The sequence below is a fragment of the Opisthocomus hoazin genome, chromosome 1, assembly GCF_030867145.1.
Source record: "Opisthocomus hoazin isolate bOpiHoa1 chromosome 1, bOpiHoa1.hap1, whole genome shotgun sequence".
Lineage (NCBI taxonomy): Eukaryota > Metazoa > Chordata > Aves > Opisthocomiformes > Opisthocomidae > Opisthocomus > Opisthocomus hoazin.
The window spans coordinates 31,950,723-31,968,301 of record NC_134414.1 but is presented as its reverse complement, the minus strand read 5'-3'; the positions used below and the strand labels follow the sequence as shown (position 1 = coordinate 31,968,301).

Genomic DNA, 17,579 nt, shown 5'->3' with positions numbered 1-17,579 from the left:
AGTTTTTTCTCCACCTTATTAATACAATGTGGAGGCCAATTCTGAGGGAAAAGATTCAGCTGAGACTGTTTTGCAAGCTTTCTGAAACACAAAATTCCATACTTTCTTCAAGGTCTAGTTAAAATGGACTTATAACACTTTTTCAGTATCAATGGGTCTCCACAAAACAGAAATTGTTAATATGAACTACGGTAGTTTCTTTCAAAATGTCACTAACTCCACAGCATCCAACATCCTACAGTGTCTTCTTGTTCAAAGTATAACAGAAATGCAAGGGCTCGCCCTCCTGAGTCTAAATCGCTAAGCATGAAGAATTATAAACCTTTTCTACCTTTAAAAATATTAGTGCTGATAAATAGCTGAATTGTGTTCAATTCATCTCACTTTTTAATTACTCTTATGAAACGTGCCATTTAAAGTCAGAAAAGCACTACAGCTGTACACATGCAGGTAACTGATGCTGACAATAAGACTCTTTCAGAGCTTAAAACCTCAACCAGTTATTTCTGGTGAAACCTCTAATTTTGGTTTAAATGCAGCAGGCTTATGTTCTTGCTTGTGAATTACAGTCCTAAAGGCTTTCATTCCTTTTACTCTTAAATTGCCTTTCTTTCTCTTCATATTGAGCCCATTTCTGTTCTCTTTAGTTATACTCAGAAAGTTATCACGAGACAGCCATAACCCCTAAGCTATTCTTCATTTGTCTAGGCTGCAGGTTTCTCCCTTGGCCAGTAAGAAAACAACTTTGTCCCAGTATCATATTTCATGTTTGCAGACCCTAGGTCATGATTTGGTACATAGCATGACACTCACCTTATTCCCTCTGCAAGAAACTGAGCAGGCAAGGGGCCGAGAGCTGGCAGGGTGGTGACTTGGCTCTTCTCCCCTCACTTACCCACCTAGTCTGCTGTTGCCCTAACTTGCTTACCACAAATGCTAGCCACATTTAAGATGGTAAAGAAAACTGGAGATCCACAACAAATTTCACACTGGAGCAGTCTGATGACTCTTTGCATTTGGCCTCCATGCATTTGCCTGAGATAGCAGACTTGGGCCCAAATCAGACTATCACCATTTAAGAGACCATCAAATAATTGTCTGCATTTGATCTCTTAAGTCACGGTATAATGAGTGGGGCATATCAAAAAGATGGAGCTAGAGAAAGTCATGCTCTTCTTCTCCTGTTTCCACTTCACAGACCATGAACAAATATTCAAAGACACACAACAGAGTATTTTACATACAATGCTAGAAGTATGGAGCAAAATCAGCTTTCTAATTCATGGTATTTGAAGACAGCAGAGAATGGCGTTGTAGGCTCCCCCTGCTAAGGCATGAGACAACTGGAAGATATAAAATACTTGGATTGCGAGATGTGCCTTATTTTTTTTTTACTTGTTCAAAAGCAACATTAGCTGAATAATATGAACAAATACTCATTCACTGAAACAAATTTTGAAATCTCTCCTGATTTCAGTGGGACCACTTATGGCACAATTCAGCTGAAGTGGAGTCCCACTTGTTTCATCTACAGCATTAGGCACTGTGTGGTAGCCATCATTGTTACTACTGCAAAATTCATGATACAGGAGACAGAAGTCTGAAGCATGCCATTCTGCTGCGGATGTTAGTAGCCTGTGCTGCATGTTTCACTCAGATCTTGTGTTTAGTTTCCTAGAATGATCTGGCTTAAAATCAAAACCACTAAGACAATAGTCTTGGTACCATTGAAATTCTGCCAAAATATACCTGAGCTGCAAAACACTGGATTTGATCTCTTTCTGAAGAGGGCAGAAATATAGTCAGATTAAATTGCTGAATCTTTCACCCCTGTTACAGACTCTAAAGACACTACTAATAATTTTGAGTTATTAAAGACACACAAATAATGTTTTGATCACAACTTCATCCCTTTTAAATGCAGTTTTACCATCTCCAGTCAAGCAGAAAATCAGAAATATTCTGAAATTCAACACAGTTCATTTTTCACTGTATCGACAAATAGCCTTAGGAAAGCAAAGACCATCTTACCATCTAGCTAAGTAGTCTGCATGATAATGTTGTCACATTTCCAAGGGCTCTAAAAAATCCACAAGTACCTTCTTATTATAATGATTCTTATGAAAAATAGCATGCTGTTACAATTGACAGGCTGTTACAACTCTGCCAAGCAGGAGCAGATGTGGCAGGTAAGCTTTCCAATGAAAGAAAAATTCTTGATATAGAGTCAGAATATATTAAATATAATTTGCCTTAACGACACATTTGCCACTAGAAAGTGTTCAAATAGCATGGAGAGAAGTCTCACAAATGTTGGGTTCTCAAGGAGCAGTTCAGTTATAGGAAGTGATGTTAATCAGTTCGCTGAGAGCAAACTTTCTTCAGCTTTAATTACTCCCATCACATGAAACCTTGAAACATCTCAAGACTGAGTATTTGTTCACCTACTAAAAGAACAACTTGAAAATCATGAACAATGTCACCATGTACGACATCTATCATAAGAAAATGACGGTATTACTTAGAAAATATAGCACCCCATGCTCCATTATCTTTACTTGGCTTTAAATTTCTCTAGCCTGTATCTCAGCTGAAAGAAAACATTTAAGGAAAATAAGTCAGGTGTTACAAGCTTTTATCTCACTGCTGTAGCAAAGATTTGCAAAAGTCTCTAGAGGTACTGTGTCTTCTGTGCTTGTCCAGCACAATGAACAGGAGAACACGCTTTAATATCCCACTCCCAGAAATGGTAGATGGTGACAAAACTGTTCAATCGGTGACAGACAGGACAAATCCCTGTTCACTGGTCTTAATACCACTAATTGGCTGTGCCTTTTATGAGGAAGTAACACAAGCTGAGTACACATGATCTGAAAATAAGCTAACTTGAAGCATTTTTTCTAAGAAGGATATTATTAAATCAACTAGTAAAATTCATTGCCAATTACTCATACAGATATATATCACATATTATAAAAGGGATTAAAGTAACATAATCTAGCCACCTGTTACCACACAGAGGAATATCTGCATTTAGGAATACCCACATTAAGTACACACTTTGGATGAAAAATAAAAGGCCTGTTAATGTGTTTTATTTATCCCTTAAACTGATGAGAAAAAAACAACTACATTTTTTTCATGGACGAGTATATGCCAGTATTCTCCATTTGGTTTTATTTTTTCCTTTTGCATCCTCCACAATCCTACAAAATAATATTAGTCAGCAGAATTCACAGCAGTCACCTGACAAAGATCTTTGACAAGACATTGAGGATTCTGTTAAGTAAGTAGAATCAGAACTTGAACTCTATGAAACACGTACATCAGAGAAAATTATTCTATATAAATAGCCATATAGCTGGAACCTTTAAAGAAGTAGGCAACCATAACTGTAAATCAAAATTTAGGAAGTTTCTCAAGGTAAAAGGCTTATGAGACCTTATGTGTAAAGAGCCTGGACAGGGAATCCAAAGGTAAAAACCACAGAAAGCCTAGGTAACTGCGTAGACTTAGAGAATTTCACTTTCTCGCTAGAGTAGGTCGAGTGTTGCTTCATTAGATGCAATTACCATTTTATCACCACTTCTCTTTGTAATCACCAGAAATAGTCCACAGTATGAGAAAGTCATAACAAAAATCATATCCCAGGAAGTAACAGAGATTTCTCTCAATTAAATTCAATGTTCTAAAACTCCCAAAGTAAACTTAAACTCTTTCTCTTTCAAGAACAACAAAAGTACAGATCTTATGAGTACTCACCACCATCTTCAACCATGAAATGAAAAATGTCACTGGTGGCATTGTCACCGCCTCGTAAAACATAGCATATCTTCATATCATCAATATCAGCTAGAAAGAGTCAGGAAAAATAGATTTTATTTTAAATTCTGAAGGTAGGAAAGTCTTTTTATAGAAAAACTTGACATCTGTTAAATAGTTTAGCTTCAACGGAGACAGGTCAAGGTTCTCCAGCAGAGCTCAGGAATTTCAGTATTAACAGCATTGAAGTTTAAAGGATACCATTTATTCTCCCTCCTTTTACTTTCCCATCCCCTGTGCCTTCTTTCTTTTAAGATGTATTTACAAAAAGAACTGAAAGGAAATGTAAAAACTTGGGCTTAACAGTCAGAACTATTTCATACTTTTAGTGGTGCATTTTCTTAAACAGAGGTCTATCTCCACTAAAATATTGATTCTGCTGTTCTCCATCCTGTAGAGGTCACAGAAAATCTGTGGCTGAAACGGAGGCATAACCTAGGGTATTTTCTATGTGAAGTTCTACTCGCCATTCAAGAGGAAAGACAAATTAGTCCACACGACCTCTCCCTCCACCCCGCCTTTAGAACTAGATTACTTCTGGCATGTGGTCCACCTCTAGGACAGGGTATCTCTACATATTCTGTAGTAGAGAGATCTCAGTCTCTTTAGTTCCCTGCAAAAATGCCATCTCCACCAGAATATCCTACCAGCATGTTTTCAAAGGATATGGCATATAAACTGTATGAACTGTCGTAAATAGTGCTCAAACACTTACAGTGATCGACTGCTTTAAGAACGCAAACAGATGCATTTAAAGCAGACAGACAAGACTTCACTAAGAAGAAATTCAATGCACAATTCTGAATCATCAATTGCAATAAAGAATGTAAAAGGTAAACAAACATTTATTAATATTGTGTTTTCTAGTTTCCTTGAGCAGTGATGAGAAGCCTGTAATACATAAAAACTAATCTTTGTTGCTTTCTTTGAAAGACCGCTGTTGGTAAAAATCCATGTCTGATACTTTTTAAAAGAAAAAATGTTAGAAACTAAAAGCATTAAAGTGTAGCTCAAGTACCACCCAAGTTCTCCTCCCATGTTAGGGCATACACATTACAAAAAGAAGCTGAAAGCACTTTTGTTAGAGCTCCTCAAAATTCTGAGCTCCAAAAGCAGCAAGACATCTTCTACAGCAAACAATTTTAGAACATTATCAGCAAATATAGGTCACTGAAGAATCTCTTCCATACATGTTTGAAAGTTAAAGATCAAAAATTCATGGGGTTGTAAAGAGGACACAAACAAATACCCCTTCATGCCAGCGGAGCAAATAATTCTTTCATCCCACAAACACTTACACAAGTACTCAGCTCTGCCCATGTGGATAGCCCTACCAAAACCCATGGTTCCAACATATATAAAGATAAGTACTTGAGCCAGTGTTTGCAGGACCAGGACCACCTCATCAAAAAAAAGCCACTTGTCATCCAGACATCTTAATTCTGTCAAAAGAATTGCAAAGGAATGACCTGTTTTCTGTTCATTAAGAACACGTTCAGAGTCACTTGAGCAATTCGACATGTTCCTTCCACAGCTGATTAGGTTATGCTAGTTACATTAAAACTTGCCTAGTTGTAAGCACAATTCATTACTGTATAACTACAGTGCCTACTGAATATTAATGTGATATTGGAATTCTCCAACATAATTTTGAAATCCATTCAACTTAATTTTCTATCAAAAAACCCATAATTATCTCCACTAGATCAAGACACTGATTTTCCATTTAAAATTCTGCAAAACTGATGTGGTTTTTAAAGGTTACATATATTAATATATATTCTTTAAGAAACAATTGCACTTCACAACATAACTCACTCATCTCTCTGAAAACATTTGCCTGAAAAAGAAGATAAAAAGCATTATCAGGGTGAATGATGAAAAAAATAATGCATGTTTGGCTGGAGTAGTCATGTAGATATCTTTGGCCACATGAAGCTACATGGAGTGCTGAGACATCAACCAAGCTATACCATTGTCAAGGGAGATCCTTGCTCTCTGCTGTTCCTTCGCCTTCTTCCTGGCTCCTGAGCACACCTGCAGAGCTGCGGAATGTGACCTGGCCCTTACTCACAAACTTACCCATGTGACACCGGGGACTCCCAAAACAGCACTCAGCAGTCCGTCACACTATGTACATTCAAAGCATTACCTAAACATCAGCTACCTACTGGTTATATACCACTAAACTTCTTTAAAAGTGAAAGATTTGGCAATTCCTTAATAGACTTTCCCCACTTTAAAACAAATTCTCTAATCTTAATGAATATCTGCTACGAACAAATTCCAGACCTGCCTTGCAGAGATGAGTGCAACACAACTACACTTACACACTATTCTTTGTATGTATTTTTGTCCTAGGACACCACTAGACTAGAAATTACCATGTGTCAAGTGTTTTTCTTGAAGATTTCTCTGCATTTACTATCACCAAGTTGTAAACAAAGAAACGATAAATTAAAAGTGCTGCTTTCAGGTCCTCCCTTGAGTGCCTCCCCCCGTGAAAAAATCGAGTGTCACTGTGCTATGCAGTAGTCTGATTTCAGGGAGCACCAACTCAGTAATTCTATATTCTCCAATGTAAGAGAAAAACCCCTAAAAAAGTGATAATCTGTTTATTTGCTCACTCCCATTCTCCTCTGTTCCTCGCTTTTTTTGACAGCAATACTCTCAATACTACTCACAGTTCACTACTGAAGCCTTCCATTTAAGGAGACATGGTGGTTCCGAAAGCTTAATGGTTTGGTCCCTCCTCTTTCTCTTTTTTTCCACTAACACTGCAGAAACTTGGGGCACCCCAGCCATTCAAAAGTTCATCAGGCCTGTTAGCAAGAGGCAGTACATCTGACAAGAACATCCCTACAATCAAGAGTGTAACATGGGATACACACCAGTACGGGCTCTGTGAAATGAAATACAGACAAGTGTCCGTCTCTAGCCTTACTACCTGCACAGCCCAGCCTGTCTGGGTCCCTTTAATTTTGAATCTCCATGCAGTTGTGCTGTCTGCTCACTCCACAGCTGCAGGAGGCTCAAAAAAACCTCATTTCATTTTTAATTAACCAGCTATTAACTCATTGCAAAGTAACATGGAGAATTCTCTGGAGAATAGCTAATGCTCCCCTTTTAATTACAGTTACTTCATAGCCTTGTGTTGAGACCTTATTTCAGAAAATATGGAACATATGGTTTTCTTCCTATTTATATCACCCAGTATTTTAGTTCCATGTCAAAAGTAAGTACCACTGACATAACTTTTAAACATTTATGTTACCTTTTAATCTACCACAAACACTTTGTGGTTAAGATTTGTGTAATTAAGGCAACAAATGCACTCATAATATATTATTTCCCCATGTTTGGGAAATTATTTTGCTTTTACAGTTAATGTGCTCAGACTGTACAGCAACTGATACCCTAGCCATGGTATGACTATAAGTTAATAATAGCTTGGCCACTCCCATAGCATTTTCTAAATAGAACTGTTTAAAGAAGGCACTCAGCCTCTAAAGTTTTGGTACCATGTGCAGTCCAATTCTGTTATACAAATTTCTACCACTGATGGAAAGCCCAAATCACAGTTATTTGGACTGTAAGTCCTCCAAAGCAAAGATGCTCCTTTATTCAGTGTTTATGCAGCAGACACCCTTTCCTGTTTAAAGCTGTCACAGATGCAATTAATAACAAACAGAACTAAAAAAAATAATAAAGACATTATAAATAAGCTCACTGTTGGAAAGTTTCTCCCATCAATTATTATAGAGTTTAGTATGAACAAGAATGTTTCCAGTGATCTAAAGAAAGCATGGAGTGTTATAATACCTTGGGTAAACTGGCTGATGCTATGGTTGCCTTTCCCCATATGGATCAGGAAGCCATGTCGTGGACCCTCTGTGATTCTGATCTTGAGAGTAGCATGTAAACTGTCCCTGTCTTCCACTTTGAGCACCTTGTTGGTAATGAGAAACCCGGTGTGACCTGTGGCCAGAATACGTAGAGTCTGAGCACCTTTATTTATTACAATTTGAGGTATACTGTTGTCCACAGCCATTATTCGAATCTTCATAGTCTGAGGTTTCCTCGTTTCAAACACAGTGTTGGGGAAGACATAGAAATCAGTATGAGTGCCATCTGTAACAGTGAAAGAGAAGCTATCCTCAACTGATTCTGTGCCATCATGTTTGTAGCTGATTAGATTTTCATTTAGATCTTGTTTAGTGAAGGTGGTGACTGGTTTGGAATTATTGAACATGATCTGACCATGAACTGGTATTTGAGTGAGGATAAATTTCAGCAGTGCATCGGGCGTATCTCTGTCTTCTGCAGTCAGTTCAAATGGGGTTATCAGTTTGTATTCATTTTCGCTCACCACCAGGTTATGGATTGTGACGACAGGTTTCTTATTGTCCACATCACTGATAGAAATTCTGAAAGTACGAAATACAGGGTTATAGCCATCAGTCACCTCAAACTCAAAGCTGTCCATTTTCACCTCATCTTCTGATGTGTGAATGTAATAGACTTTATTGCCTGCTAATAGGAGTTGAGTAAAAGTGGAGATGGGTACCCCAGGCTGATCTGTGCATTCAAGATGACCACGAACAGGTGCTCTGGTAATAGTGAAAACTAAGTTCTCATCTGGACTATTCAGGTCACTGGTGCTAAGCAGATCAGTAGTAAGTGTTACCTTCCCTCCTTCCTTCAAAGAAACTCCTTTGCTGATTACATCTGGGAAGACAATATCAATGCTACCTATTGTCACATAAAAGTAGCGGTCAATGAGAGGATTTATTCCATCTGTCACATCAAACTTGATAAGATCACGAACTCCTTCTTGGCCAAAATGCATATATTGAATTAAGTTTCTATCCACTTCATCCTGGGTGAAGTTCATCCCCAGGGTAATATTCTCAACTCCACCTGTAGGCTTTATTCTCTGCAAGCGGCCTTGTCCTGGGCCATATCTTATAACGTATGTCAAAGTTCTGTCTTCAGAATCTAGGTCAGTAGCCTTCAGTATTCTGTTATGAATAGTTCTGGTTTCTCCTATTTCAATCTCCAAACCACCATTAATGGCCATTCTGGGTGTTTCATCATCTACAGGAATAACCATGATGAGTACCGTTTTCCTAACGGTATGTTTACCATCTGTGAGTTTCACCTCAAAACTGTCCTCCTTTGTCTCAGAGTCATCATGTTCGTAGAGTATGTTGGAGCTCTCTGTTATCTCATCCAGGGTGAAGCTCTCCACTAGGACAGTTCCATTGACCAGCTGGTTCACAATGTGGCCGTGCCTGGGAAGCCTGGTGATTGTGAACATTAACTCATCAGCAGGGATGTCTGCATCTGCTGCATTGAGGATAGGGGTATCAATAACCAGGCTCATGCCTTCCATCACAACAAACTCTCGCATAAAGATTTCAGGCTCTTCATCATTGATTGGTGTAATGACAATGGGGAAAAGGTGCCTTTGGGAAAAGTTAATGCCATCAGAACAGCGGAAAGCAAATCTGTCCTCAACAGGCTCTACACCCTTATGTATACTTTGGACATAAAAAATATGCCCTTGACGGAGGTCTTTTAGGGTAAAAGCACTTATAGCTACACCTGCTCTGGATTTTTCAGATCCTGGGGCTGGAGAGATGTTCTCTACATACCCAGATGTGGGCTGAGAAACAATGGTGCAGAGTATATCATCATTAGGAGTATCCACATCTTCAGCCCTAAGGTGAGTAGGAGTAATGACCCGTTTGTCACCTTCTGTTACCATGAACTGCTCCCCCACAAAAATCTCTGGGGCTTGACTGTCAACAGGAAGAATGGTCACCAAGACTGAAACTCCTTGAACAACATTGCCCTTGACACTCCACTCCTCAGACAGGTCAGACAAGGTAAGGTTGAAGGTATCTTCTTTGGGCAGAAGGCCTATTTCACCACCAGTGTGAGCATATACCACAGCACCATCCAGCAGATCTCTCTGGGAAAACCTCTCTGCAAGCACCCCTTGGACAAGGATGCTCCCATGCTGAGGAGGATCCTCTACAATGAAGGTCAACATTAAGTCATCTGTATCCTCATCCGTGCCCTGAATGACATTAGCAGTAATTTCAGCAGCACCATTCTCCAGCACATCCAGGTAGGAACCAAGAGTGCCTGGGGGTAACCGTAGCGTAGGAACCTCATCATCAACCGGGTGCACATTTATTTTCAGGGTGATGGGCACAAAATGAACCCCATCACTTACATCAAGCCTGCAGGTATCACTGTTGGTCTCAGCTCCACTGTGCACATACGCCACCCTCCCTCGTCTGATATCGTCCAGGCCAAAGACACCTCCTGGAATCAAACTGTACCCAGAAAGCTGCAACTGGCCATACCGAGGAGCCTGGGTCAGGATAAATCTGAGATGGGCAAGCTCAGTGTCCGTGTCACTGGCATCCAGCTCAGCTGGGCTAAGGACATGGCTGGCTCCCTCAGGCAACGTGAAGCCAGTATTAGTGATTTCAGGAGGCTGGTTATCCACAGGCTGCAGGTAGATGGTGAAAGTCCCTTCGGCTGCATTGCCAGTTGCATCTTGCACCTGATACTGAAACTGAATCAAATGAGGAGCCACCCCCAGTTCTTCCTGTGGGGGACGGTACGATATCTTGTGATGATTGATCTGGGCTTGGGTGAACTGGGTAACTTCCACAGAGTGATCCTCAGTCAGCACGAGGGATCCAAGCCGGGCTCCATGTACACCTGGAGGGTGGTTAGTGTCAGTGTCAGTGGGGGGCTGGGTTATCGTGTAGCGGAGTTCACGGTCCCCAGAATCCTGATCTGTGTAACACAAGTGCTTCCTCCGCAGTGGGGTCACCTGCTGCTCTGCAACTATTAAGTGCAGGCTGCTGCTACTATGCAGCTCTGGGGCTAATCTGTCTACGGGGTGTACCCGGATAACAAAAGTCTGTATCCCGGAGCGGTTGGGTGGGTCATTGTCATCCTGGACTCTAAAGACGAACTGGTCCAACACAACCCCAGGGCCAGGGCTGTGAGGCCCGAAGTGGTGGTAATAGAGACGCCCTTCTACAATGTCTTGCTGCAGCCACTCTCTCACTGGCTTTTCATAGATTAGGGAGCTCCCTGCTAAACCCGGCACCCTTCTCCAAGAAAAGCCCTCGTCGTCTTCCTCCTCTTCCCAGCCAGGAGGTGGCTGTGCTTGACGGAGGAAGAGCTGCCCAGCAGTGGGGCCAGACTCCACTGTGAAGAGCAGGGTGGCATCCTGCGAGTCAATGTCAGTGGCGCTAAGAGCACGGGTGGTGATGGGCACTGTTTCACCCTCAGCCATGGCCAGCCCTGTGTTAGCATTGAGTAGGGGTGGCTGGTCATCAGTGGGCACCAGCGTAATGGGGAAAAGGAACTCAACACGGTGGCGAGAGCCACCGTCTTCCAGCCGCAGCACCAGGTTGTCACTGAGTGGAGACTCGCTGCCATCGTGCTGGTAAATGACCCGGCCTGCTGCCAGCTCAGCCACAGTGAAGTGTTTACGAGGGGCAGCAGGCGCTGGGCTGTTCTCCAGCAAAGCAAGCTGGCCGTGCCTCAGCCCCGCCACCACACTCACCCGCACCTCCTCAAGGTCATCCTCGTCACTGATCACGAGGTTGGGGCTGGGACCGGGGCCCGAAAGAGGCCGCGATTGCCCCTCATAGAGCACAAGGCCAGTGTTGCGGGTCACCACAGGTGCCAGGGTGTTCATGGGCTTCACCACAATCACGAAGGCGAAGGGCTCTGAGGCAGCACCCTCGGGGTCCAACACCTCCAGCTCGAGCTCAAAGAGCCGCTCCCTGTCCGAGTCCTCTGTGGGTGGCTGGTAGGCGATGCGCAGCTCCCTCACGTCCCGCTGGCTGAAAGAGGAGACAGGCAAGCTCCGGTCATCCGTGCTGACCATGTACCCCTGGCCAGGGCCAAAGGGCGAGGTGATGTTGAAGAGCAGCAGGTCTGGTGGTGACTCCGCATCCTCGGCCGCCAGCATGTCAGGCGTTAGGGCGGTGAGGACAAACTGGTCCACCTCCATCATGAGCATGGCCAAGAAGCTGGGTTTGGGTGCAACGTTCTCCATCCCAGCCCGGATCCGCACCAGCACCTGGAAGTACTCGCGCTTCAGCAGCGCCCCACTGCCCGCCGCCTCCCGCAGCTCCGCCACCAGCGGTACCAGGTCGCGGTTGGGGGAGCCGCCGGCTGCCGTGTGCCGGTAGCGCAGCCCTAGGCGCAGGAACTCCTCGCAGTCCCACATGGAGCTGGGCATCGGGTCCCCTGCCGCCGCCTCCACACCCGCGGCCACCGGCGTTGCCGCCGCCGCCGTCGGGTAGTTGAGGATCTCTCCGTAGCGGGGCAGCCCGGTGAGCGGCGGCAGCAGGCCCACCCTGCAGCGCTGCCGGCCCGGCTCGAAGGCGAACTCCAGGCTGCGGGCGTCCAGAGGGTTGCTGGTGCCCCGCAGGCGCTCGACGGTGAGGGGCAGGTTGCGGGTGACGATCTCCAGCTGGGCGAAGACCACCTCCACCTCCAGCACCAGGGGCAGCACCAGGGCCCGGCTCGGCGAGTCGTAGCGCAGCTGCAGGCGGACGCGGTCCCGCGCGGGGCTGCGGCCTCCCAGGTGGGAGTACCGCACCTCGCGGGGCCCGAACTCGCAGGGGAACCGCCTGGGGCTCAGGCGGCCCGGGCGCTGCCACAGCGGGTCCTCGTCCAGCACGGTGAGGTGGCACCGGTCCCCCGGCTGCACCCGCAGCACCAGGTCCCGCGCGGGGTCCAGCCAGGCGGAGCGGCCCAGGGGCACCCGCAGTCCGCGGTTGGCCGCCACGACGGCGGCCGCCTCCGGCGCCCACGGAGAGGAGACGGCGGTGCTGCTCGGCGGCGGCTCCGGCGCCCCGGCCCGGACGCAGCCGGCCAGCAGCAGCAAGCCGGCCAGCAGCCGCCGCGGCGCGGCGGGGAAAGCCTGCATCGTCCTCGCCGGCAGAGCTGAAGCGCCCGGAGCCCCCCGGCAGCGGCGTCTGCGTTCCGCAGCGACCGAGTCGCGGCCCCGCTCCTGTTGCCGGCGCAGCCCGCCCGCACCCGCTCGCCCCAACACACACGCCGCGCTCTGAACGGAGCGCGCCCAAGCTCCCGAGGGGAGACCCGCCAGCAGCGAGGCCCCGCCCTGGGCCTCCGAGCGGCCAATAGGCTCCCTCGGGGGGCGAGGCCGCCTGTCTCGATTGGACAGAGCGGCTTGCCAATCTTGCAAGCTGCTGGGAAGGGGGGACAGTCACCCTCCTGCCCCCCTCCTCCGGCCGCTCGGCAGGTTGTTGAGGAGCCGGCGGCGGGCCGAGCCCGGGCCGTGCGGGGACCGGGAGGAGGCGGGGGGCACGGATAACCCTGCCGCCGCGGATCGCCTCGCCGGTAGCCACCGCGGGAGAGGCGCCGCGGACCTCCCGGCCCCCTCGTGTCAGGGGGAGGTCGGTGCTGCTCGCCCGCAGTGAGGAGCGCAGCTCTGTCAGCCCCGGGGGCAGCGGGAGCGCACCGCCGCTCCCCCGCTCTCTCCTGAAACCCCGGCTCCGTCGGGCAGGGCTGGAGCGGGGCTGTCCGGGGAGGGATCGGGGTTTCCCTTCCCGTCGGGGTACGGGGCGGCAGGTGAGCGCGGGGCCGCGCCGCTGCCCGGTTCCCTGAGCGGCAGGAGCGGGGCTGCCCGAGAGCCGAGCCGGGTTGACGGGGGACGGGGCGGGGGGGAGAAAGGTTTCTGAGGGAAGCCGGGGCGGGCGAGGCGAGGAGAAGGGCCCGGGACCGGGGTGTGGAGACCTGCCCGCCGGCACCGCTGCTCCGTGCGCCGGGGAGAGAGCGGGTAAACATCTCCGGGGCGAAACACCTCAGCTAATGCCCAGTTTCGTTCCTCGGAGGTGACTAGTCGCGGCGGCGGGTGAATAAAATCTTCACAGCGTTTCTGCCATCTTGCGTCTGCAGTTAGAAGTATGTTAGTAAGAGCCTGAGTTTGCGGGAGTTGTTTGCCTTTTAACATTCCTGATGGCAAGCTCTGACTTTTTATCCTTCTTCTCTCACAGCTGCTAAAATTCTTTCTCGCTAACGAAATGTGATCCACGCTCTGTTTTAAAAAAGCTTTTAACAATAGAAAAGCGAGAAATGCTGAGAGGCGGATTCAAAGGCGACCCAAGGCTGTTTGGAAATGACTTGGTGTAAGTTTATGATGCCTGCTTTTAGAATAATCTTTGAAGTCATCCTTCAGTGGGGGAGCAACGTTATGGCGTGCGGTCTTGTTTTCTGTATGGAAAACAAGAATCTGAGTTTTCAGATGTGGGCAGAGTCAGTCACATTTACATGTAAATACTCGTTCCAACAAATAATTCAGCTTGGTTTGGAGTAGGGGGACGTCAGTGGATGCCTATTCTACAGTACTCGATTACTGTAATTTGTGGGATACTTCTATATGCTATTACTGACATACCTGTGGAAAACTGCAGAAAGCTAATCTGCTGAACAAGTCTATACTGAAGTTCTATCTATAAAGTTAAGCAACTCTAATATCATTTCTCTACCCTTACGAGGCATTCACCCTGGATTTCAGCAAGTTAATGACTTATTTCTAAGCCTCAAGGGAAGATAATAGACCTTATTGCGGCCTTTCAGTACTTAAAGGGGCTTGTGGGAAAGATGGGGACAATCTTTTTAGCAAGGCCTGTTGTGACAGGACAAGCAGTAATAGTTTTAAAGTAAGGTAGGATAGATTTAGACTGGCTATAAGGAAGAAATTTTTTACCATGAGGGTGGTAAAACACTGGAACAGGTTGCCCAGAGAGGCAGTGGGGGCCCCATCCCTGGAAAAATTCAAGGCCAGGATGAATGGGGCTCTGAGCAACCTGGTCTGGTTGAAGATGTCCCTGCTCACTGCAGGGGAGCTGGGCTAGATGACCTCTAAAGGTCCCTTCCAACCCAAAGCATTCTATGATTCTAGGATAATTCAGTAGAAAAAGTTGAGTCCCAGGATCAAGGTACTCCCATAGCTTCACTGACATGGTGTTAGTATCTCTTCTTGTCAGAGGTGACAATATTCAGGATGGAGTTACTGAAATTGCCCAAATATAGTGATCTAGTGTCAAGTCCTGAGTTCTGTTTTAAGACAAATAAATAAATTCTAAAATACTCAACAACCAAAGCCAAATGACCTAACACAGAGATTTGAGGTAGCATTGGGGTGATTTGAAGGCCTGTCTGCCTGCATGGACATGAATAGCTTAACTTATTAAAGAAATGTGTAGCAGCTAAGTTTGATTCCATCATAGAATCATAGAATGCTTTGGGTTGGAAGTGACCTTTAGAGGTCATCTAGTCCTACCCCCTTGCAGTGAGCAGGGATATCTTCAACTAGACCAGGTTGCTCAGAGCCCCATTCAGCCTGGATTTGAATTTCTCAAGGGATGGGGCCTCCACTACCTCTCTGGGCAACCTGTTCCAGTGTTTAAGCACCCTCATGGTAAAAAATTTCCTCCTTATATCTAGTCTAAATCTACCCTCCCTTAGTTTAAAGCCATTACTCCTTTTTCTATCACAAAAAGCCCTGCTGAAAATATTTTCCCCATCTCTCCTACAGGCCCCCTTCAAGTAATGAAAGGCTGCCATAAGGTCTCCCCACAGCCTTCTCTTCTCCAGGCTGAACTGCCCCAACTCTCTCAGCCTTTCTTCATAGGAGAGGTGCTCCAGCCCTCGGATCATCTTTGTGGCCCTGCTCTGGACCCACTCCAACACATCCATGTCCTCATTGTACTGGGGGTTCCACAGCTGGATACAGGACTCCAGGTGGGGTCGCACCAGAGCAGAGTGGCAGAATCACCTCCCTCGACCAGTTGGCCACACTTCTTTTGATGCAGCCCAGGGTACAGTTGGCCTTCTGGTCTGCGAGCGCACACTGCTGGCTCATGTCCAGGTTTTCATCCCCCAGTACCCTCAAGTCCTTCTCATCAGGCTGCTCCCAATCCCCTCATCCCCCAGTCTGTACTGATAGTGGGGGTTGCCCCCACCCAGGGGCAGGACCTTGCCCTTGGCCTTGTTGAACCTCAAGAGGTTCATACAGGCCCATTTCTCAAGCTTGTCCAGGTCCCCCTGCATGGCATCCCATCCTTCTTGTGTGTCAGCTGCACCATTCAGCTTGGTGTCATCTGCAAACTTGCTGAGGATGCTCTTGGTCTCGCTGTCTAAGTCATTGATGAAAATGTCAAACAACACCAGTCCCAGTACGGACCCCTGAGGGTCAATGGCTTGATGTCCAAACATCCATTTGGACATCAAGCCATTGACCGCTACCCTCCGGCTGCGACCTTCCAACCAATTCCTTATCCACTGAACAGTCCACCCATCAAATTTTAGGCTGTAGTAAATTTAGGCTGTAGTAAAACAAAGTTTTACAGAATCCATGTTCAGTAGAAATCTTCACATTTATTCACTTCAAGGGAGAAAGGTTTTCCTTTTTTCAAAATATACTCCCTTTTGCAGAGTTTGCCACTCAAAACATCTGTGTATGTGCATATATGCCTGTGTGTGTAGAGAAACTTAGTGAAAAAGGGTAATAAGTCATTTACAAATAACGTATAGCTTTTTTACTAGTTGTTCTAGGATAAGAAAAAAAAAGCTATATCTAATGAAAAGTGCACTGTTTTTTCCCAGTTTTTAATAGTCTTACACTGTTATGGATAGCAGATAAAAATCTACCTTTAAAATATTTTCTCTTTAATTATGATGTGTTTTGAACCACCTTTGTAACAGAGCAATCTCTTCTCCATTGAAGTCAATCCAATATTTGTTGTGATGTTTATCTAGAGATCATATCTGGGACATCTCTTTTCAATTGATAAAGAGAGTTAGAGAAATCTGATAGATGAAGGAATAGCTTTTGAAATACCTGTGTTGAAAGTGAATGGAGAAGGGCATTCCAATAAATGAATTTTTGAGAGATTTAGCTTCTAAAATGAAAAAAAATTCCAAGATAAAAGTAGTGAAGGGATTGGATTGACCCATCTCTGATGATACAGAAATTTCTTATTTTCAGTGGATATAGGGTCAGGTTCTTTGATCTTTATTATCTCAATCATCGAGTAGTATATCTCTGTATACAAACAGCAGAAGTCCTCTTTATTTTTAGCTGTTGCTGTCTTTTCAAACAAGTCAATGAGCTCTTGTGCCACAGTCCAAGTACAAAGTGCAAGACTTTTTTTTTTTTCTTTTCACAGCACAACATAAAATAAAATGTCCTCTAGATTATAGAGTTGATAAGAATTGTGGAAGGATTTTCTTGGCTTGCTGACTGGTTGGCTTTTGCCAACACTTGTGCTCAAATTGTGCTTGAAGAAAATTCATCTTGGCTAAATTCTGATCTAATGACATAGCTGTAAATCCAAGGCATTTTTCTACCTATTGTCTCTGAAGTCAGTGTAACAAATCAGAATTGGGCCCAATAACAAACGCCCTGATCTTTTAAAATAAATTTTTGCTGAATAAAGTGACTGGTATTTTACCAGGGGAAAAAAGAGTCTACATATCCTTGCATGAAAGCTTGCAGCTCTGCTACACTACTACACTATATTTCTGAGTCTAAACAGAAACAGAAAGCTTTAAGACTAAGAAGACCTTGTCATTTATCAGAGTATTAATAAATAAAAGTGTGCTCATAGAAATCTAGTGATGAATATTTCTTCTGAAATTACCCGTGAGATTCAGCAGGATAAATCTGTATTTTAAGACAT

The 17,579-nt window shown here is 45.3% G+C and overlaps 1 protein-coding gene across 1 annotated transcript in view; it reads right to left on the bottom strand.

Annotated features, from left to right (window-relative positions):
• Window positions 1–12,799, bottom strand: part of FREM2 (FRAS1 related extracellular matrix 2) — a 143,468-nt gene extending 130,669 nt beyond the window's left edge. The window contains exons 1-2 of the mRNA XM_075420795.1: window positions 7,645–12,799; window positions 3,763–3,852 (exon numbers count right to left, since the gene is read on the bottom strand). Coding sequence (XP_075276910.1) covers window positions 3,763–3,852; window positions 7,645–12,799 — 5,245 coding nt within the window. The remainder of the gene's footprint in view (window positions 1–3,762; window positions 3,853–7,644) is intronic.
• Between the last annotated feature and the right edge of the window lie 4,780 nt (window positions 12,800–17,579).